The sequence below is a fragment of the Dermacentor variabilis genome, chromosome 11, assembly GCF_050947875.1.
Source record: "Dermacentor variabilis isolate Ectoservices chromosome 11, ASM5094787v1, whole genome shotgun sequence".
Taxonomy (NCBI): domain Eukaryota; kingdom Metazoa; phylum Arthropoda; class Arachnida; order Ixodida; family Ixodidae; genus Dermacentor; species Dermacentor variabilis.
Window position 1 is genome coordinate 7,309,615 of NC_134578.1, and position 18,210 is coordinate 7,327,824.

General features: G+C 45.8%; 2 protein-coding genes across 2 annotated transcripts in view; one reads left to right on the plus strand and one right to left on the minus strand.

Moving 5' to 3' along the window:
* The window catches only part of LOC142564393 (uncharacterized), a 32,279-nt gene extending 26,101 nt beyond the window's left edge, over nt 1-6,178 (minus strand). Inside the window, exon 1 of the mRNA XM_075675388.1 lies at nt 5,438-6,178. The gene's annotated coding sequence lies outside the window, so the exon portion shown is untranslated. The remainder of the gene's footprint in view (nt 1-5,437) is intronic.
* The window catches only part of LOC142564395 (neprilysin-1-like), a 34,438-nt gene that overhangs the window by 15,389 nt on the left and 839 nt on the right, over nt 1-18,210 (plus strand). Inside the window, exons 8-12 of the mRNA XM_075675391.1 lie at nt 6,006-6,304; nt 8,993-9,051; nt 9,124-9,178; nt 9,243-9,310; nt 18,055-18,209. Coding sequence (XP_075531506.1) covers nt 6,006-6,304; nt 8,993-9,051; nt 9,124-9,178; nt 9,243-9,310; nt 18,055-18,209 — 636 coding nt within the window. The remainder of the gene's footprint in view (nt 1-6,005; nt 6,305-8,992; nt 9,052-9,123; nt 9,179-9,242; nt 9,311-18,054; nt 18,210) is intronic.

Genomic DNA, 18,210 nt, shown 5'->3' on the forward strand with positions numbered 1-18,210 from the left:
AAGATCAGAGCAAGAGTTATTAAATGCGTATACAATTTTGAGGCTTCAGTGTGATAACGTGAAAGTAATGGCTCAATGTTCAAAGACTGTTGAGCCTGTGTTGGTGAAAAAATGCGGCTGTAATTTTGGCAAATGAAACGGATAAATTTTTGTTGAGCGTTATTGAGCGACCTTACTTCACATTGTTTGCAGGGGAACCAAACGACAGATGCATGTTCTAGAACAGGGCGAATTAACGTTTTATATGATAGCAGTTTAGTAACGCGGGGAGTCTTAGCTTAAGTGCGGCGCAAATAACCTAATTTTATGGCTTTCCCGTTTACATATTCGATGTGTTTAGACCAAGAAAGATGATCTGTTAGAATGACAACTAATTATTTATATTGAGACACTCTTTTTAGTTGGACGCCATCCAGAGAATAATCTAACGAGAGGGGGCCCTGTCTATTGTCAAATGACATCACAATTGCTTTGCTACAGTTGATGTTCATTTGCCACGTTTTGCACCAAGCGCAGAAAGACAAGGGATTGGGCAAGACGGTGGTGGTGATTAATGAAGTTAATAGGTTCGTTTAATACGCAGTCATCTGCATAAAGTCTGGTTTTAGTTGAGGTGCTACGAAATAAATCACTGATGCATATTAGAAATAATAAAGGGCCTAATACGGATCCCTGAGGAACGCCTGACGTAACGCCGACAGGAGTTGAGTCCAGTGAGTTAAAAGAAACAAATTGTGAGCGATAACAAAGAAAACTGGCTATCCAAGAAACAAGACAGTGATTATTGAATATGGCGTTTAATTTTACCAGTACTTTAGACTGAATCACAGAGTCAAAAGCTTTAGAGAAGTCAATAAAGATGGTATCCACTTGATTACCTATGTCTAGGTTAGAAGCGATATCATGAACAAAATCGAATAATTGCGTTACAGTGCTACAACCACGGCAGAAACCATGTTGGGCAGATTTTATAGCATCATTTGAGTTAGGGAATTCGATTATATGTTTGTGAATAGTGTGCTCTAACATCTTGCATGACTGGGTTGTGAGAGATATCGGCCTGTAGTTAGAAATTGTTTATCACCTGATTTATACAAAGCCAGTATTTTGGCTGTTTTCCATTTAGTTGGTACTTCACCAGAGTCTAAGGATTTCAGGAATATTATAGTAAGGTACTGAACGCAGTAGCTTACTTGTAAGAATCAGTATCTTACTTGTAAGCTCAGTACCTTACTTGTAGGAATTCGGGATACCATCTGAACCGGTCCACATTTTAGTGCCGAGATTCAAGATTAGGTTTAAGACACTATCAGAACTTATTACGATATCGCCTAATTTATTAGCTTGTGCAACATAACTAAACTTTGGAACTACATGGTTATCGAGGGTGAAAACAGATTGGAAGCACTAGTTAAAAGCATTCGAAACTACGGTGGGGTCATTAGTAATAGCGTCGTTAATGTTGAAAGAGGTACTGCACGTTGCACTAGGTAAGATTGTTGTCCATAACCTGCGAGGATCTGATTTAAATAGTACATGGAGTTGGACTGAAAAATAGAAATCTTTAGCACTTTAGTACGAGTACGAAGTTCCGCCTTCGCTTTTTCAAAAGGAACGCGAAGCGCAGGATTAGAATGCTTTGATTTACGTATTCTACTTACACGGTGTGACAGGTGCAAGATATCCTGGTTAATCCAAGGAAGTTTATTATTTATATTTTTTAATTTAGTAGAGCGTAATTATTGATGCAAGATTTCAATAATGACTCAAAACAATTAACAAGGCTCAACATCACATTCGGTACTGAGTGACAAAAATGGTCGAAGTTATCTGCCAGAGTATCAGTGATAGACGTATCGTTAGCCTTGTTAAAATCATGAAATGTGGAATAGCTAAAGCGTTCATGTGGGATATGACAGTTAATGTGTACGAGAACTGCGTTATGATCCGAAATTCCTTCCGGGATGTAAAACTTAAAACCTAAATTAGCAATACTGTCACTGATATACAGTAAGTCAAGTATGGAGTTCTGCCACGTGTCCTTATCAACTAATTGTACCAGATTATGGGACAAAGAGAACGTAATTAAGTCTCTATAAATAGAGGCACTATTGGTGGAATATGTAAATGAAGGCCAGTGAACGCCGGGAACGTTAAAGTCACCAAGAACTATTAAGTTAGAACTGTCGAGGCTATGGTCATGTATAAAATGACAAATATTATCGAACAATTCACTAGGGCTATCATCATCATCATCACCATCAGCAGCAGCAGCAGCCTGGTTACGCCCACTGCAGGGCAAAGGCCTCTCCCGTACTTCTCCAACTACCCCAGTCATGTACTAATTGTGGCCATGTTGTCCCTGCAAACTTCTTAATCTCATCCGCCCACCTAACTTTCTGTCACCCTCTGCTACGCTTCCCTTCCCTTGGAATCCATTCCGTAACTCTTAATGACCATCGGTTATCTTCCCTCCTCATTACCTGTCCTGCCCTTGCCCATTTCTTTTTCTTGATTTCAACTAAGATATCATTAACTCGCGTTTGTTCCCTCGCCCAGTCTGCTCTTTTCTTATCCTTTAACGTTACACCTATCATTCTTCTTTACATAGCTCGTTGCGTCGTCCTCAATTTAAGTAGAACCCTTTTCGTAAGCCTCCAGGTTGCTGCCCCGTACGTGAGTACTGGTAAGACACAGCTGTTATAAACGTTTCTCTTGAGGGATAATGGCAACCTGCTGTTCATGATCTGAGAATGCCTGCCAAACGCACCCCAGCCCATTCTTATTCTTCTGATTATTTCAGTCTCATGGTCCGGATCCGCAGTCACGACCTGTCCTAAGTAGATGTCCCTTACCACTTCCAGTGCCTCACTACCTATCGTAAACTGCTGTTCTCTTCCGAGACTGTTAAACATTACTTTAGTTTTCTGCAGGTTAATTTTTAGACCCACCCTTCGGCTTTGCCTCTCCAGGTCAGTGAGCATGCATTGCAGTTGGTCCCTTGAATTACTAAGCAAGGCAATATCATCAGCGAATCGCAAGTTACTAAAGTACTCTCCATTAACTCTTATCCCCAATTCTTCCCAATCCAGGTCTCTGAATACCTCCTGTAAACACGCTGTGAATAGCATCGGAGGGATCGTATCTCCCTGCCGGACGCCTTTCTTTATTGGGATTTTGTTGCTTTCTTTGTGGAGGACTACGGTGGCTGTGGAGCCGCTATAGATATCTTCCAGTATTTTTACATATGGCTCATCTACACCCTGATTCCGTAATGCCTCCATGACTGCTGAGGTTTCGACTGAATCAAGCGCTTTCTCGTAATCAATGAAAGCTATATACAAGGGTTGGTTATATTCTGCACATTTCTCTATCACTTGATTGATAGTGTGAATATGGTCTATTGTTCAGTAGCCTTTACGGAATCCTGCTTGGTCCTTTGGTTGACAGAAGTCTAAGGTGTTCCTGATTCTATTTGCGATTACCTTAGTAAATACTTTGTAGGCAACGGACAGTCAGCTGATCGGTCTATAATTTTTCAAGTCTTTGGTGTCCCCTTTCTTATGGATTACGATTATGTTAGCGTTTTTCCAAGATTCCGGTACGCTCGAAGTCATGAGGCATTGCGTATACAGGGTGGCCAGTTTCTCTAGAACAATCTGCCCACCATTCTTCAACAAATCTGCTGTCACCTGATCCTCCCCAGCTGCCTTCCCCCTTTGCATAGCTCCCAAGGCTTTCTTTACTTCTTCATGCGTTACCTGTGGGATTTCGAATTCCTCTAGACTATTCTCTCTTCCGTTACCGTCGTGGGTACCACTGGTATTGCATAAGTCTCTATAGAAATCCTCAGCCACTAGAACTATCTCATCCATATTAGTAATGATATTGCCGGCTTTGTCTTTTAACGCATGCATCTGATTCTTGCCAATTCCTAGTTTCTTCTTCACTGCTTTTAGGCTTCCTCCGTTCCTGAGAGCATATTATACTTCCTTATGTCAGCTGTCTTACGCTTGTTGAATAACTTCGAAAGTTCTGCCAGTTCTATTTTAGCTGTAGGGACAGAGGCTTTCATACATTGGCGTTTCTTGATCAGATCAGCGCTATCAGGGGGGGCGATAAAGACCACAAATTGTTAAATTCTGCTTATGTACTAGTAACTTGCACCAAACCGATTCTACATTCGGAGGACATGGTAGAACCTTAAAGTTAAAATCTGAAACGTAAAAGCAAAGCAACATCACCGCCTTTTTAATTCTGACGGTCATGCCGCACAGCAATGTAACCAGGAGGTGTGAATTCTGAGTCATGAATATCTTCATAAAGCCATGTTTCTGTGATGCATATAACATGAGGAGAACATGAAGAAACTAGTGAAAGAAAATGTGGAAATTTGTTAGTTATGCTTCTGGCATTAACATTCAAAACCGCAAGATCGGTGGCAGAGTGATGAGGTTGTCAATGTAGTGATGATGATACATTTTCAAATCTTGCGCTTGAATCAAAACCTGGAGCTATTACTAAACTGTTTGAGGCACCGTCTCAGTTGTAACGAGCGTTATCTACAAATAAATGAGCGAACCTCATTTTAATAACCGAGCCATTGTTCCGCTGCTCAACCGAAGCGTCACATGGCTTTTTACGTATTGCACGTACTCTGGACGAAGTCTTCGGAAAGTTTCATGCCGGAATTTTTCAGCTTATAAGCTTTTTTCTGCGTCACTGGCTTATCGGTGAAATCAAGCAGTTATAAAATGATAGGGCGAGAACGCCTAGGCCGCATTCTGCCTAACCTATGTAAGCGTTCAATACGCGGACAGTCAAGGGAAAGCCTAATGAAAACGTTAGCAACCTTGGAGTGCAGTGTGCCACGATTCTCGTTGGTATCTTCTGGCATGCCACGAAGGATTATGTTATTTCTTTGTGAACGGTTTTCAAGATCTTCATATTTGGCAGCCAGTTCGGAAACAGTGTGCTTTAGGTGAACCGCCTCAGAACGAAGCTGATCAGAGTCTCGATCAGACAAAGCCTTCAAACATGAGGCTTTGGGAGCAACTCACTCCATTCCAAGGCATAGAAACGTGTATTCACAGCATTTTTTGATTTCAGATATGTCCTGCGACATATTTTTCTGACAAGCAACTAAATCGGAAAGAACCTTGACAAGAGAAGGCTTATCGCAACTGGACACTGCCAGCTTGGCCCTCAAGGGCGTTAAGAACGCTTCCTTGGGTTTCGTCAGGTTTTCCAGTTTTTAGACGCCTGTCTCCTGGGGGTTGAACTTAACGTCACCGCTCAGGATAAGACGACTAAGGTAATTGATGACATGAGAAAAATTGCACATGAATCTACTACGCAACTAACTGTGTGGTCAACACAGTAGCAGCAGGAATTGATTATCGGATCGAATACAGTACGATTTGTCCAAGTAACGTACCTGTGCAAACAAGAAGAAGCGTTTAGGCAACGTGCTGAAGCGCTGCTGCTGCTGCTGCATAGCCCACTGCCGGGGCGCTGGAACGACGGAGCTTTTATACTGATGAAGCTTGACGTCACCGATCCTATGGCGTCACCTGTCGGAGTTGCCACGCTAGAAGCACCCACGGGAGTGCGCAAAATCGCCAGAGAAAGAAGAACGTGGGCAGGAAATGCATGCCGATCATACGCCTGGACGATAGGGCTGAGCCATGTCTAATTGCCGGTAATCACCACGTGTTCGACCGGTGCAGGGCGTGCCATGCCCCGGAGACGAACGGCACGACCAACGAAGAAATCCAGGAGCTGTGCAAACAAGAAGAGCTTAGGCAACATGCTGGAGCTGCTGCTACTGCATTGCCCACTTGAAGACCTACGGGCCCCGGGTGCCAGACGACCTAGCTACGCCACTGGACGGAATAGATAGATATAATCAACATTTCATCATCGAATCATTTGAACCACCGTGCACGTCAACCCTGTCATTTAGCGGCGACACTTGGTTGACCCTTTCTGTCTTATCTTCACAGGGTCGCACGGCTGCGCGCGACGTCCTAGCAGCGGCCACGGACCAGCTGAAGCGCCAGCTGGTAGACTATATGTGGATCGCCGAGTCGGTGAGCCAGAGGGCCGTGCAGAAGCTGAACGCGCTGCAGGCCCACCTGCTGTACCCTCCTTTCGTCGAAGACAAGATGGTGCTCGAGCAGATCTACCGCCAGGTTCCCGACGTCGGCGGCGACAACCCCGTGCTGCTCGATTGGTTCCGCGCCCGCTCCGCGGTCATGCTCAAGCGCTGGAAGGCGCTCGCCGGCAAAGGGTTGCCTCCGCTGTAAGTCATCACAAACGCACTTGCAGTTAGATTTTATATGTAGTCTGCATGCTCGAAGCCTGTTGAATAAACTCGCGCGATATTAGACGAAAAGAAAAAAAAAATAGCTGTGGTTTAGCTCTGGTTAAACTTGGCTGAATTGCGAAAGCAGTCGTCGTCTCATAGTTTCGTTCAGTCTTGCACGACCAGACTCGCTTTCTAAAGCGGCTCGCTTAGCTGCTTCGCTTCTCGTCGTTTTCGCAATCGTTCTTCTCGTTGTTCGTCTGTTTCCTGGGCACGTTGCAACCTCTTTCTCTCATTCTTCCTAGTTTGCTTAGCTTTCGCCTTAGAATTTAACTGTTCCGAAGCAGTAGAGCAACTAGATTCAGATAGACTTCGTCGGTAACTTCCATAGCGAAACTGATCAATCAACGCGTAAGCGCACCGCTATATATCCCAGTGAAGCCGCCACGGAGCGAGCGCAAGGCGAGGAGCGGCTCCCTTCTAGCTGCGGCGGGGAGCAAGCTGACGTCACGCGTCGTCATAGCAACGGAGTGAGCTGACGTCACACAACCTGCAAAGCGCAGTGCCGGCTCTGGGGCCGGCCCACGGCATACGCGACGAGCGGTTAGACCTGGCGTAGCATTGCTTTGGCAATAAAAGTACCGAGAACCCCTGAGCACTTCTTATGAGTTGCGCATGCAAAAGCATTATTGAACGCCGCTGAGCGGTCCTTCGCGTTATGATGACCTCCTTGCGGACAAGAGAGCGCGCCTTGATTTGTCCTTACCAAGGCGCAGTTAGAACACAGGCGAGAGCTTGCGCGGACAAGGAACACGCGGATGACACAGGCTTCCGAAAGCGAGGTTGACGTGGCGTCGCGGCGATGCCCTCTCTCCTCACGCAACACCTGGCGCACTACGTGGTTTACCCTTACGCCCGCCCTGCTCCGTCGAGCGGCGCTCGTGACGTGGCGCCGCAGCCAATGGAAGTTTAGGTGCCGTTTCGCTGCTGGACAGGCAGACGCGATGCTTTTTTTTCGTTCAATTGGCCATTTGAAGCTTTCGCATTAAAAAATTATTCATACGACAGTTATGAGTGCGTAACGCGAATGTTTAAGCGCGTGATGCGGGCTACGCGTTCTCGCTCCTGATCTCGCCGAATAGCTTGGGCGTCTCAAGGTCCTGCCAGCGGCCATGGTTCTGCTTTATCTATGACATTTCAGTGTAAAGTATGTCTTATAGCACTCTGGTAAACTATACTCGCGAACAACTTTCTGTGGCAATGAAGGCTGCTACAGGCACGTGGCTGCCGCACATGTGTTGCGGTGCCAAGTAGTCCGCCAGCGTTTGGCAGTGTCCCCCCCTCCCCCCTTTCGGTTGCATGGAACCTCGGCACCACGACCTCCTCAGGTCGTGCTCGGAACAGACGCCAAATTGATACAGCTTCACGAGCGACGATTTTGCGTTTTCCCAGACGCGGAAGGGAAAAGCCGCAAAATAAGTAAACTTTTACGTTCAATGGTGTGTTGTATCTTATTTAACCGTTGCTAATAAGGTGTTTGTTTTCTCTTTCCAGCTTAAACTAATGTGAATGAAAACACGGGACTCTTTTCAGAAGCGCTCTCACTTGTGCGCGCTTCGCCCCCGTAGCTTCCCTTTCATTGCCACAGAAAGTTGTCCGCGAGTATAGTACACTCCTCTTCGTAGCTAGAATGCAATCCGGCTTTGTAAACACTGGCGCAGCGGGGCGCACAGCAGCCAGCCGGGTAAACCAATGGCGGTCTCGTCAAAACATAAACACGCCGTGACGTTAAACACCATCTGGTTTATGCGACACTGCGGCAAATGCCCACGCTGCGACGAAACCTCAGGGTTACGCCACCCTTGATGCACGGAAGGCAACACCACCTAGTGGCGTTGCAGGGAACCAAACTTTCCTCTATGCGGACGGCGCGAAACTGAAGAACGAGCTAAAAAAAAAACTGACCCCTTAAGAAATTGCAATCTCACCCGAAGAGCGAAGCAATGGTGAGGGGGACAAGGCATTAATATTACGCGAAGGCTCGCAGTTTTATTGGCAAGATAAACTTCAGTAAACATTCGCTAATACGTGTAGTGTCCAGCGGCAAATACAAGGTTCATTCGATGACCGCGAGAATCCGCAGTCACAAGGCTGGTGAGTGCCGGCAGCGGGGGGCGTGCGCGCGTTTCCCAAAGAGAACGTTCCATGTTGCGGCTCCCTTTACCATTTCACTGTGCCGCCGCTCCGAAACTGAGCACATCTCGTGAACACCGTGGGAAGACGTCGCGCATCAGGGCTGTAACAACTCACGCAGCCGCAGCAGATCGCGCGACCTCCAGTAGGCACGGATCGCACATGCGCCGTCATACCCGGGACAGCACGGCGGCGGCAATGGCGCGAACATGCCTGCTGTTTGTAATGGCTACAACAATAAAAGCAACAGGGACCATGCAGTCTGAGTATAGCGTTTCAGTCGATGAGCACTGTAGACAAGGTCACTGGCTCTAGCTAAAATCAACTGCCTCAACATCTTCATCCGGTGAAGTGCCAGATAGCATGCCTATTTACATGTGAAATGAATAAGTGCAAAACATGAACTATGCTGCACGGCCGCCAAGTCTAAGATTATACGCTACCTGTGTTCTGAAACTGCACAGCATGACCAATCGAGTGTACCACCCGCAGGTGGGATGTACCATACATGGAGCCGGCCGTGCACTACTTTGCCGACTCCAACGAGCTGGGTAGGTTAATTCGTAGCAGCAACGCTTCTTGCCAAAAATTAGACATTGTGCGTCTTCTTTGGCTACATGCAGTGGTGCCCGTGGGAGTGCTCCGTGAACCCATCTTCTCTCCGCCCGGCAATGCCCTGTGAGTGAGCCGACACCCCTTCCGTGGCAACAGGCCAAGGGCTAACGCAGTCTTATGCTTGCAGGCCTTTGGACATCGCACGCTTCGGTTTCCAACTGGCCCGCCAACTTGCGCAGGCCGTTCTGTACCGCGGTAAGCCCTAGCTGTGCATCATGCTCTGGATCCACCAAACAACATTTTTGGTGTGGATAATTCAGGTTTTTGGGCCCCGCATTTGCACCTGCATAGAATGTAGTCAGCACTCGTGCTTGCGTGATTGAAGCTGCAACACGGTGCCCGTAGACGAGGGATGCCAAAACTGCACTGCGGCGCCGACATACGATACATTAGATAGCGAATTGCTGTTCTGACAACTGCATGGTATTCAAAAAACAATTTTTTTCATATGCCGGTACCACCGTGCAGTCTTGGGGCCCCTTCCACCACGGGCAGCGGTGTCCCTCATCCTTTACTGGTGAAAGTTATGCTGGCCGCACTCATTGTACCTACCAATACGTACATTAAAAGTGTGATCAGCAACATTGCGAGGAAAACAGCTACGATAGATCAGCACAGACTGGCAAATTATTCTTTCGAAGCTCCACTTAAGTAGAAGGTTAATTTGGAAAAAATGAAGGCCAAAGTTCCCTTTCTTAATTTCGCGCGGAAGCTTCCGTATCGTTACAGCTCAATGCAACGTCACCAATTTCAAATATTTCCTCATTCGTTTTGGCACACGAAAAGTTCTCATTTAACTAAACTCCATAGCAGATGCTGTCAAAATCCACGTCTTCATGGTGAGCTGGGGTGGGAATCGTGGGGCAGTGTAGCCACCTGTCTTGTTTTTTCGCACATTTCCTGGCTTACCATGCCTCTCCACACAGTGACAGTGGCGTTTTCTGCAATTGCAGAAGTGTAATTTAATATTCCTCTTTAGTGGCCCCATAGTTGTTGTTAGGGGCTACACTCTGGGGTCAGTGTGAGGAAACACTGCGCACTCCTCACAGCTTGGCTGCCAGCCATGGAGATGCTTGTAACTTAGCGCAATAAAAACTAGAGACAAGAAAGGTGGACAAAGACAAGCACTTGACTTTGTGCACCTTTCTTGTCTCTGGTTTTTATTGCGCTATGTTACTAGTTCAAACTAGTTCAACGCCTTTTTTCACGGTACAACGGTGCATGCGCCCTGCCCTAGTGGATTAGTCGCAAAACGTTTTGGAAGGGTAGCGCGCGGCCATGTGGCCCAATCTTGGAAGAAAAAAAATAACAACAACAAAGCGCTCGAATGCGCGCTGCTGCAAACACTCGTGCCGTGTACAGCGTTGAAACTCCTCTGGTAACTCGACGTTGGTGCGGTGCCAACAACGTGCATGGCGTACTAAAACTCCAACTTCACTTTCAAACAGAAAGCGACCAGGGTTTTTTCCGGACGACTGAGTGGTTTGTACTGCACCATGAGCCACATATAGTTTCCGCCTTTGATGACTAGCAAATTTAACAAAAAACACCTGTGTTACGATTGGGTGACACTTAAATACACCGCGTTGCTAACAAGTCTTCATGCAGCATCGGCCCCAACTTGCTAGTGGTGACAGTGCTTGCTTGACTTCACATAATCGTTTAAAGCGAGGTAACACTTGGTCGATACGAGACCAACAAGACGCTCAGGCTAATGACTGGCCGACATTTCAGCACACTGTGTCGCGGAGACCATTTTATCATACGAAGCTGATGATGACGTAACCGACGAGTGCCAGCTGGTGTACTGCAGCGGGCTTTCTTGTCGACGGCACCGGTAAAATCAGTGTGCCGACGATTGTTCGATTGAAGCCCGCAAGATCGACCGTTGAACCGACAATGGGATAGCCGCAGCTCCTTTGTGTGTATATATAATTAATCGTGCTCGGAATGAAGTCAAAACATAATGCATAAAAGAAAGAAAGGTGAGGCGTGCAGACAGGACACAAGAGCAGAGAAGTGGACAACACGAACGCCGACTATCAACTGAAGGGAGCACTGAGGCGATAAAAGAAGACACAAAACTCAACTGCGCAAGCTCAGGAATGGTAACACCATGTGTCAGTTGGGTACATGTGCCAGTATACGTGAGAGATAACTGTTAAGGCACTTAATCTCTTCCTTATGTAAAGCAATCGAAGGCTGACTCACGCATGCACTTCCACCATTACAGATATGCCATGCCTCTACCATAAGATGCGTATCTTCATTCTTATGTCTGTACAATATCGCGCATTCATCTAACTCTGGCATGCAGTTACAATCTTGGCAATGTAGGGAAAGATTTGACGGCGATCCACTGGTTAACGACCTTTTATGTTCCATTAGCCTCTGATTGATACACCGTCCTGTTTGCCCTACGTAGAACTGGCCACAGCTAAGGGGAATTTTATAAACCACACCCATACGACAGTCAGTAAACCTTTTGTTCTTATTGTGCTTCACTGGACAAATATCTGTTCTTTTCTTGCCTTTTACCTGCTCCTTTTTCGTCTGTACGGCAGCACATATCTTACCTAGCTTATTGGGAGCAGTGAAAGAAACATTAACATTATATCTACTTGCAACTTTTTTAAGCCTGTGCAACACTGAATGAATGTACGGAATAGCCACTACTCTTTTTTTGCTATTACTACTTTCTGTAATCACGTCCATCCCCCTCGACACCGACTTCTTTAGGCGATCAGCCACAGTGGCCACTGCTACACTAGGATAACCTGCTTCTAATAGGCGCCGGACCTGCGCATTAAAACTTGCGCTCATTTTGTGCATGCAGGATCTGGTGAGGGAAAACTTAAGGCACGACATGGCAGTTCCGTTTTTTACTACTTTGGAATGCTTGGATTGAAAGTTTAGCAACGGCTTCGAAGATCTTGGGGAGTACTGCCACCAAACGTGATTTTGTTCGAAGACCAAGGAAATGTCAAGAAACTGAATTACGCATCGCTGAGGAAATTCCTTCGTAAACTTTAATCCTCCTCCATAAAGTTTAAATTCAAAAGTCATGAGTCAGAACATGCATACTACGTTAAAATGCCCAAACTTTTAACTGTCTCAAGCCGTGCACATGAACTTTGAACCAATGTTCATATCCTGTTCAGTGAAGGTTAGGCATAGAGCCGTCGAGTTGGTGCACCCGCTACTGGCGGACCTGAACTTCATGAAAAGTAACCAGTTAGGATGAAGGAAACTACTTTTATAGCTCAATTCTGGCCTCAGCGATTTGAAATCATCTACTCTTAACTTCGCACGGTGCGTGCACAATAAGTGGCAAGCAGCGACGCAGCGGTGTACCAACACCTGTAAGTCACTGTTCCCATAGGCTGCCGGTCGCATTCGCTGCGTAGGTGGCTGGGTCCATAAATGTTTGTATGCCGACACGTTTCTCAATTCTAGAGAAACGCTGTTTACCTCTGCGTCAAACGGGAAGCAATGAGACGGTACCTTCTGTAAACAGCAGCACAAACAAATGCCTATCTCAGTTATATACCAACTGCGTGTGAGCAACGGTACGCACCTTTCCGCGAACCCTGCAACATGGCACATACAAATGAGCGCTTATGCGCCGAGCACAGTTTTCTCTAATAATGCTCTATGGCACACACAAACTGTTAGTATGAAGTTAACGAAAAGCGAGAATCAGCAATAAATTAACAGCCAGTAATATATGCATCTGGATCACAGCTGCTGTTGCTTAAGCAGCTCGGCCGCTCATATTGACTTGTCTCAAGGAAGAACAAGGCGGATCATAGGCGCAGTTATATAGGTTTTCCTACATTTTGACATTGTTTCATATCACCGATGTACTTTTCCTGGAACATTTGACGCTAATAAAGACCTGTGGCTGTAGATGTGAACAAATGTACCTCTTTGTTAAATCCAACAGAGAAGACTGCGCTCGAAGACTTCTTGAATATGCGAAATGTCTAAAGAATGTGTAACAATAGTACAAAAGGCAAGGCGCAAGTGCAGAAATCAGTGTCAACAAGCTCCAAGGCAGCCGCGTCGGCAGACGGAACTCGGGATGCCTTTATCGGCCACAGTGTTAGCACACCAACACACTCAGGTCTGCTCACTCAGTAGTCAATTAGTGTTACATGGCTTCCCGGGAACGAGATACTGTCCAGGAGAAGCCATTGATTATTCACTATCCACGAAATGCACAACCGATGTGCACTCAACATGGGCGCAAGTAGTACACAATTCAGCCGGTGAAAGCCCCGGCACTTTTCCAAAACGTTTTCGAGTCACACGGTCAGGGCTCTGGAATGAGGACGCCTTTCCAAAGCTGCATTCACCCAATAAAAATGTTTATTCTCTCTCTCTCCAAAACGTTTTCAGTGGTGTGCGGCGGAGGGCAGCACGGGAAAATGAAAAAAGGCGCATTATGGATAACCAACTAGCCCAACAATCAACTTTTCTATGGAGGTGCTGTTGCAGCGCTCAAGTAAAGCACCGCTCGGGCGCCTGCCTGAACATTGCTGTAAGGACCTTCAAAACAAGGGGATGAAGCTGCTAACTGCCAAATGACTGGTCATGGTTAAAGTGCAACCACTGAACACTTTACAGACGCCGTATCTTCACAAAATACAGTGCACGGGCACTGTGTGTGGTCGTCACAATAATGGAGTCCGTCAAGCCGTTCTTTAACTGAAACAAGCGAATTAATTCTTTTTCTACGCCGTCTGTAAGACAGCAGCCCAGATAGCAGCCAATGTCATTTCAACGCAGTGATCGCATGGATTCTCAAAGAGCGCTTGCAAATGCACAAGTGTGTTGCCGCACGATGTTTCCACTTCGCTGCAAGAACAGAATTCCATCTTTTCAGGTGGCTCATATAAATAGGCGGGCATTACTTGCTCGACAAATTTTAACGACCATGTAGCTACAAGAAACTTGATCTAGTGAAGTCATATCTGCCTAGCAAGAAATCTTCAGACTAGCACATCCCCATCCGTCCCCAATGTGCTTAAGTTTGCAGTGGCATGGCAGTTATATGTCCGAAATGCTAACTGTTAACAGGAACGCCAATACATTTCCCCCCCGTTTTAGAGACGCCGTTGTCAAGATTGGTGCTACGATTTCTGCTAAGTGGTGTACGACTTCACAACTGCTCAATTTCACATTCTCAGCACGTAACAAAGCGAACAATTAGAAAGTTTATTTGTAAACATTTTTAATTATAGCCAACTGGACATTACGATTTGCCATGCAACTCATGAAATAGCTCATCTGAGCAGGCTGACTTGCACTTTCGAGGCATTCTTTTTTAAATCTCCTTTAACAAAAATATATATAAACAAGACATTGTATATATGGCAAATGCGTCCAAATTTAAGCTTTTTATGCCGTTTCATGCCCAAAAAGCGAGGAAAGTGGGACACTAAAGTGCAGACAGGACAAGGCAATGTTCCGCTCGTGTCCCGCTATCTGCAACTTTTTTCTTTCTTTTTTTGTCATGAACGTAATATGTAATGCACATATTTGCACAGTGCCATGGGCTTTAGGTCGTAGCATATGAGCATTTGACATAATAAAAGCAAATATTATAATGCAAATGGCTTCTAGAGCTGTTCGAAAATACTTGCCCTCTGCAGCGAGATACTTGGTCGCCCATGCAGACATGCTATAGCCCTTCGCAACTATGCATTTGAAAGCGAGCGAATAGCCTTCTTTGACTCTTTCACCCCTTCTCGTGGTTGGCGGCAGTCGGTGGTGTTCAACGGTTGAACTTGTGATACAAAGGCGCTGAGCGAAAGTTCACATGCTCTTGCGCAACCAAGTCCCGAAGAAGGGCAGGAGGGGGGCCGGACTATCGCTCACTCACTTAGGCGATTTGTTTACATTGACGTCGATGGTTCCTGCACATTTTTTTAACCTGAATTCTTTTTGATGTCTCATTATTTAGTGTAGGTGAACTGTGAACCATAGTGCCGCTATGACTTCCCTAGCAGTGCTAAAGCTTTCATTCTGAGCGAATACCTCCTAGAAACATTTCTTTACATGATGACTCAGTCCATTTGCCGGCCTACTTCTGATGAGACAGCTTAGCCTTCGTGAACCTTCATGCTATGTCACGGCAACTGCAGTGACAGTCCTTCCAGTTGTGATGCTCGCTCTGAGCTTCGCATATTACACCAACATTCTAAAAGAGAAAAGGCGAAGCAGAAATCTTCACAGCTTGGGGGGAAGGAATGACTGCTTGTCAAGGCTGGCTGCGTGACATAATCCTCACTCCTGTAGTTTATTTCCTTCATACATGGGTATAAGCAAAGTAACAATAAAACAAAGTGATGATTACCTTTCAAGGCAAATTTGCGGGACTGACGAAGGTTGTACTACTGGGTTTTCTTTTGACATTTAGTACCAACTACGCCACTGTATGTCGGCATTCACTGCCACACAGAAACCACTGCGCAACTCCCCATAACAGCTTTGCTGTAAAACACGGGGTATGGAAGTCTAAATGGCAATTTCATCTGTCTTGCGAATTAGTCTTGCAGGCCACTGAGAAGCTTTATGAAAATAATGATTGGCCACACTATGCACCAGATATGCCAAGGCACCACTCAATGTGAAGCACTAGAACGGAGCTGGCCCTAACGTGTCCCTTCACTTATGCCATACGCACATGCTGGGATCTTTCATTGGGTGTCATTTGGTAGAGCTATTCTTGCTGCTGTGCAGAACATGGCGAGACCACCTGCTTGGAATGATTCAGCGCTGCTATTGGCTTTCATTGGTGGTCTAGGGGTCTAGTATTCTAGGGGCCTTAAATGGGTCTTGAAGCCATAATGTGACAACTGGGGCACCATAAACGGCTCAGAAAAAAGCATAGATCCAGCTTGGTCATTACAGGCATCGAAAACTCTATAATACACAGGGTTAGAGGTATTAATGAAGAGAGAACGCAGAGATAGGTAAGCGTGACAAGCTCAAGCAGGCTAGGTGACCATTTGTTGCCCCCGTTTAATTGGGGATTCAGTAGAAATCATAATTACAACCAGAGTTGCCAAAAAACCTTTGCGACTCCTGAGGGCGGACTTCATCTCTTGAAATCTATCCTTTGTACTTCGGGCATGACTATTCAGTCTAGTACAGAGCGTTACCTTCTCACTACCCGAGACTGTCTGGTGCAGTGCGAAACGGGACAGGGGACACAGGAGAAAATGAGGACAAGCGCTTTTCCTTGTTTCTTTTTTTCTTTTTCCCTGTCCCGCTTCGCACTGCACCACACAGTTTCATGGAAAACCAACTGGCCCAGACCACCACATTCTAATTCATACTACCTGCTGAATTCCATTCAGCAGAGCATACAGACTCTGCTGAACAGAGTTCTACTAGCAGTTTGGCAGTGTCATGTCATCACTTGGCTCCAAGCACAAGCTTCCGACTCCTTATCGCATGTACAGATGTACATAACCGTATGCTTAACACATTTACCACTTTCAGGACCCCTTCGTATACTGTGTACACACAAACCAGCTCTAGAACACAGCTGTGGGTGTTCCAACATTCACACAAGGAACCAGCACCAGCTGGCTAACGCATTCAGACTACTCCCACGTCACATCAGAAACACCACAGTGCAACACAATTCACAATTTTAGAAGCACTGCAGAGGACTGCGTATTACAGAGATTCCATTATTTAGACCTTGATCCAATTATCTGCCTGGTCAAATAAAGAGGCGTATTAATGTTGGAACACACCACTGCTTCATCAGGGAGTGTTTACTTTTCTTATGCACCCAGATCTTGTTGTCGAGTTCATTGTGGAAAACAATGTGTGCCCAAATCTAACAGACACCCAATTTTATAATGCAAAAAGATGTATGCTAGCTCAGATTCATGTGACGCAACTGTGTTGCTGCTAACTTAGCATGTAAAATAACTTTACTTGGTCTGCCGTCACCTTGTGATGACAATGGCAATAACACAGGCTCCGATGGCATGTTGATTTTAACGCAGTGAACTTTATCATTTCAGAACCAAATTTAGGAAACTGGCATGCATTAGGACCGGGTAAACATGTCATCATTTGTTGCAAGTTGGAATTTTTGTTTTAAAATGTCAAAAATGGGCATTTTTAGAGAGGACATAATGCACCTTCAATGCTTTCACTAGGGAGCCTACATGCAAGTCTTGTTTTAGGGTAGTGACAACCGTTTAAAGGATACCAACACCACCAGCTAAGTTAGGGAGGCGAGACTTTCTGATAAATTTAACAATGTGGAATACAAAACTGTGATAGGTTTGCTAGAAGGGCCACGTGGCCCACAACAGTTTAAGACATGTAATTCAATTTTCTTCATAATATTTAGCCTCAGCCACCAAAGACATGGTGTATGCGAGAGCAGCACACACATTAAATTAATTCATGCTATAAAGAACACCCTTTACTTACACGCAAGTGGAGATACACTACAGAGCTTAATGCACTTCACAAGATTGTCTTATTTCTAACCAGATTGGGGAACAAGATGGCCACCTGCAATATTGTGGCGAATGGCTGTTGAAATTTTGGTAGTGTAACAACCCAGAACAGCAGCTGCATGCAGGCTACCTAGCATTTACTGCCTTAACACTACTTTGACAATGGAAACAGGTGAGTGCATGCTGAAAGGGCCAATTTCAGCATCAAAATAATGAAAGTCTTGGCCCATAGAAGCCTCCGGTCAGGATAAAAGAGATTAAGAAATCTAATAATATCACACGTCTACAGCTCTTCACCTTGCTAGTTGTCCTGAAACCAGGTCCCATCATAAAGTAAAAGCTCAACAGCCAGTGCTGGATTTGCAGGTTATTGAGTTCAATAAGTGCTTGTCTTTGTTCCTCAGTGCAAACGTCTACAGACTATCGCTTGACATCAATACGCAGGTGCCTTCCACGACGAATCCGGTGCGCTGAGCTTCTGGTGGGAACGTGGCAGCTTTGTGCGGTTGCATCATGCCGAGCACTGCCTGGCGCGCCACCATGCAGCAGACCCAGCCGAGGCAGTGCTCGATCAAGTAGCGCTGCAGGCAGCTTACGCGG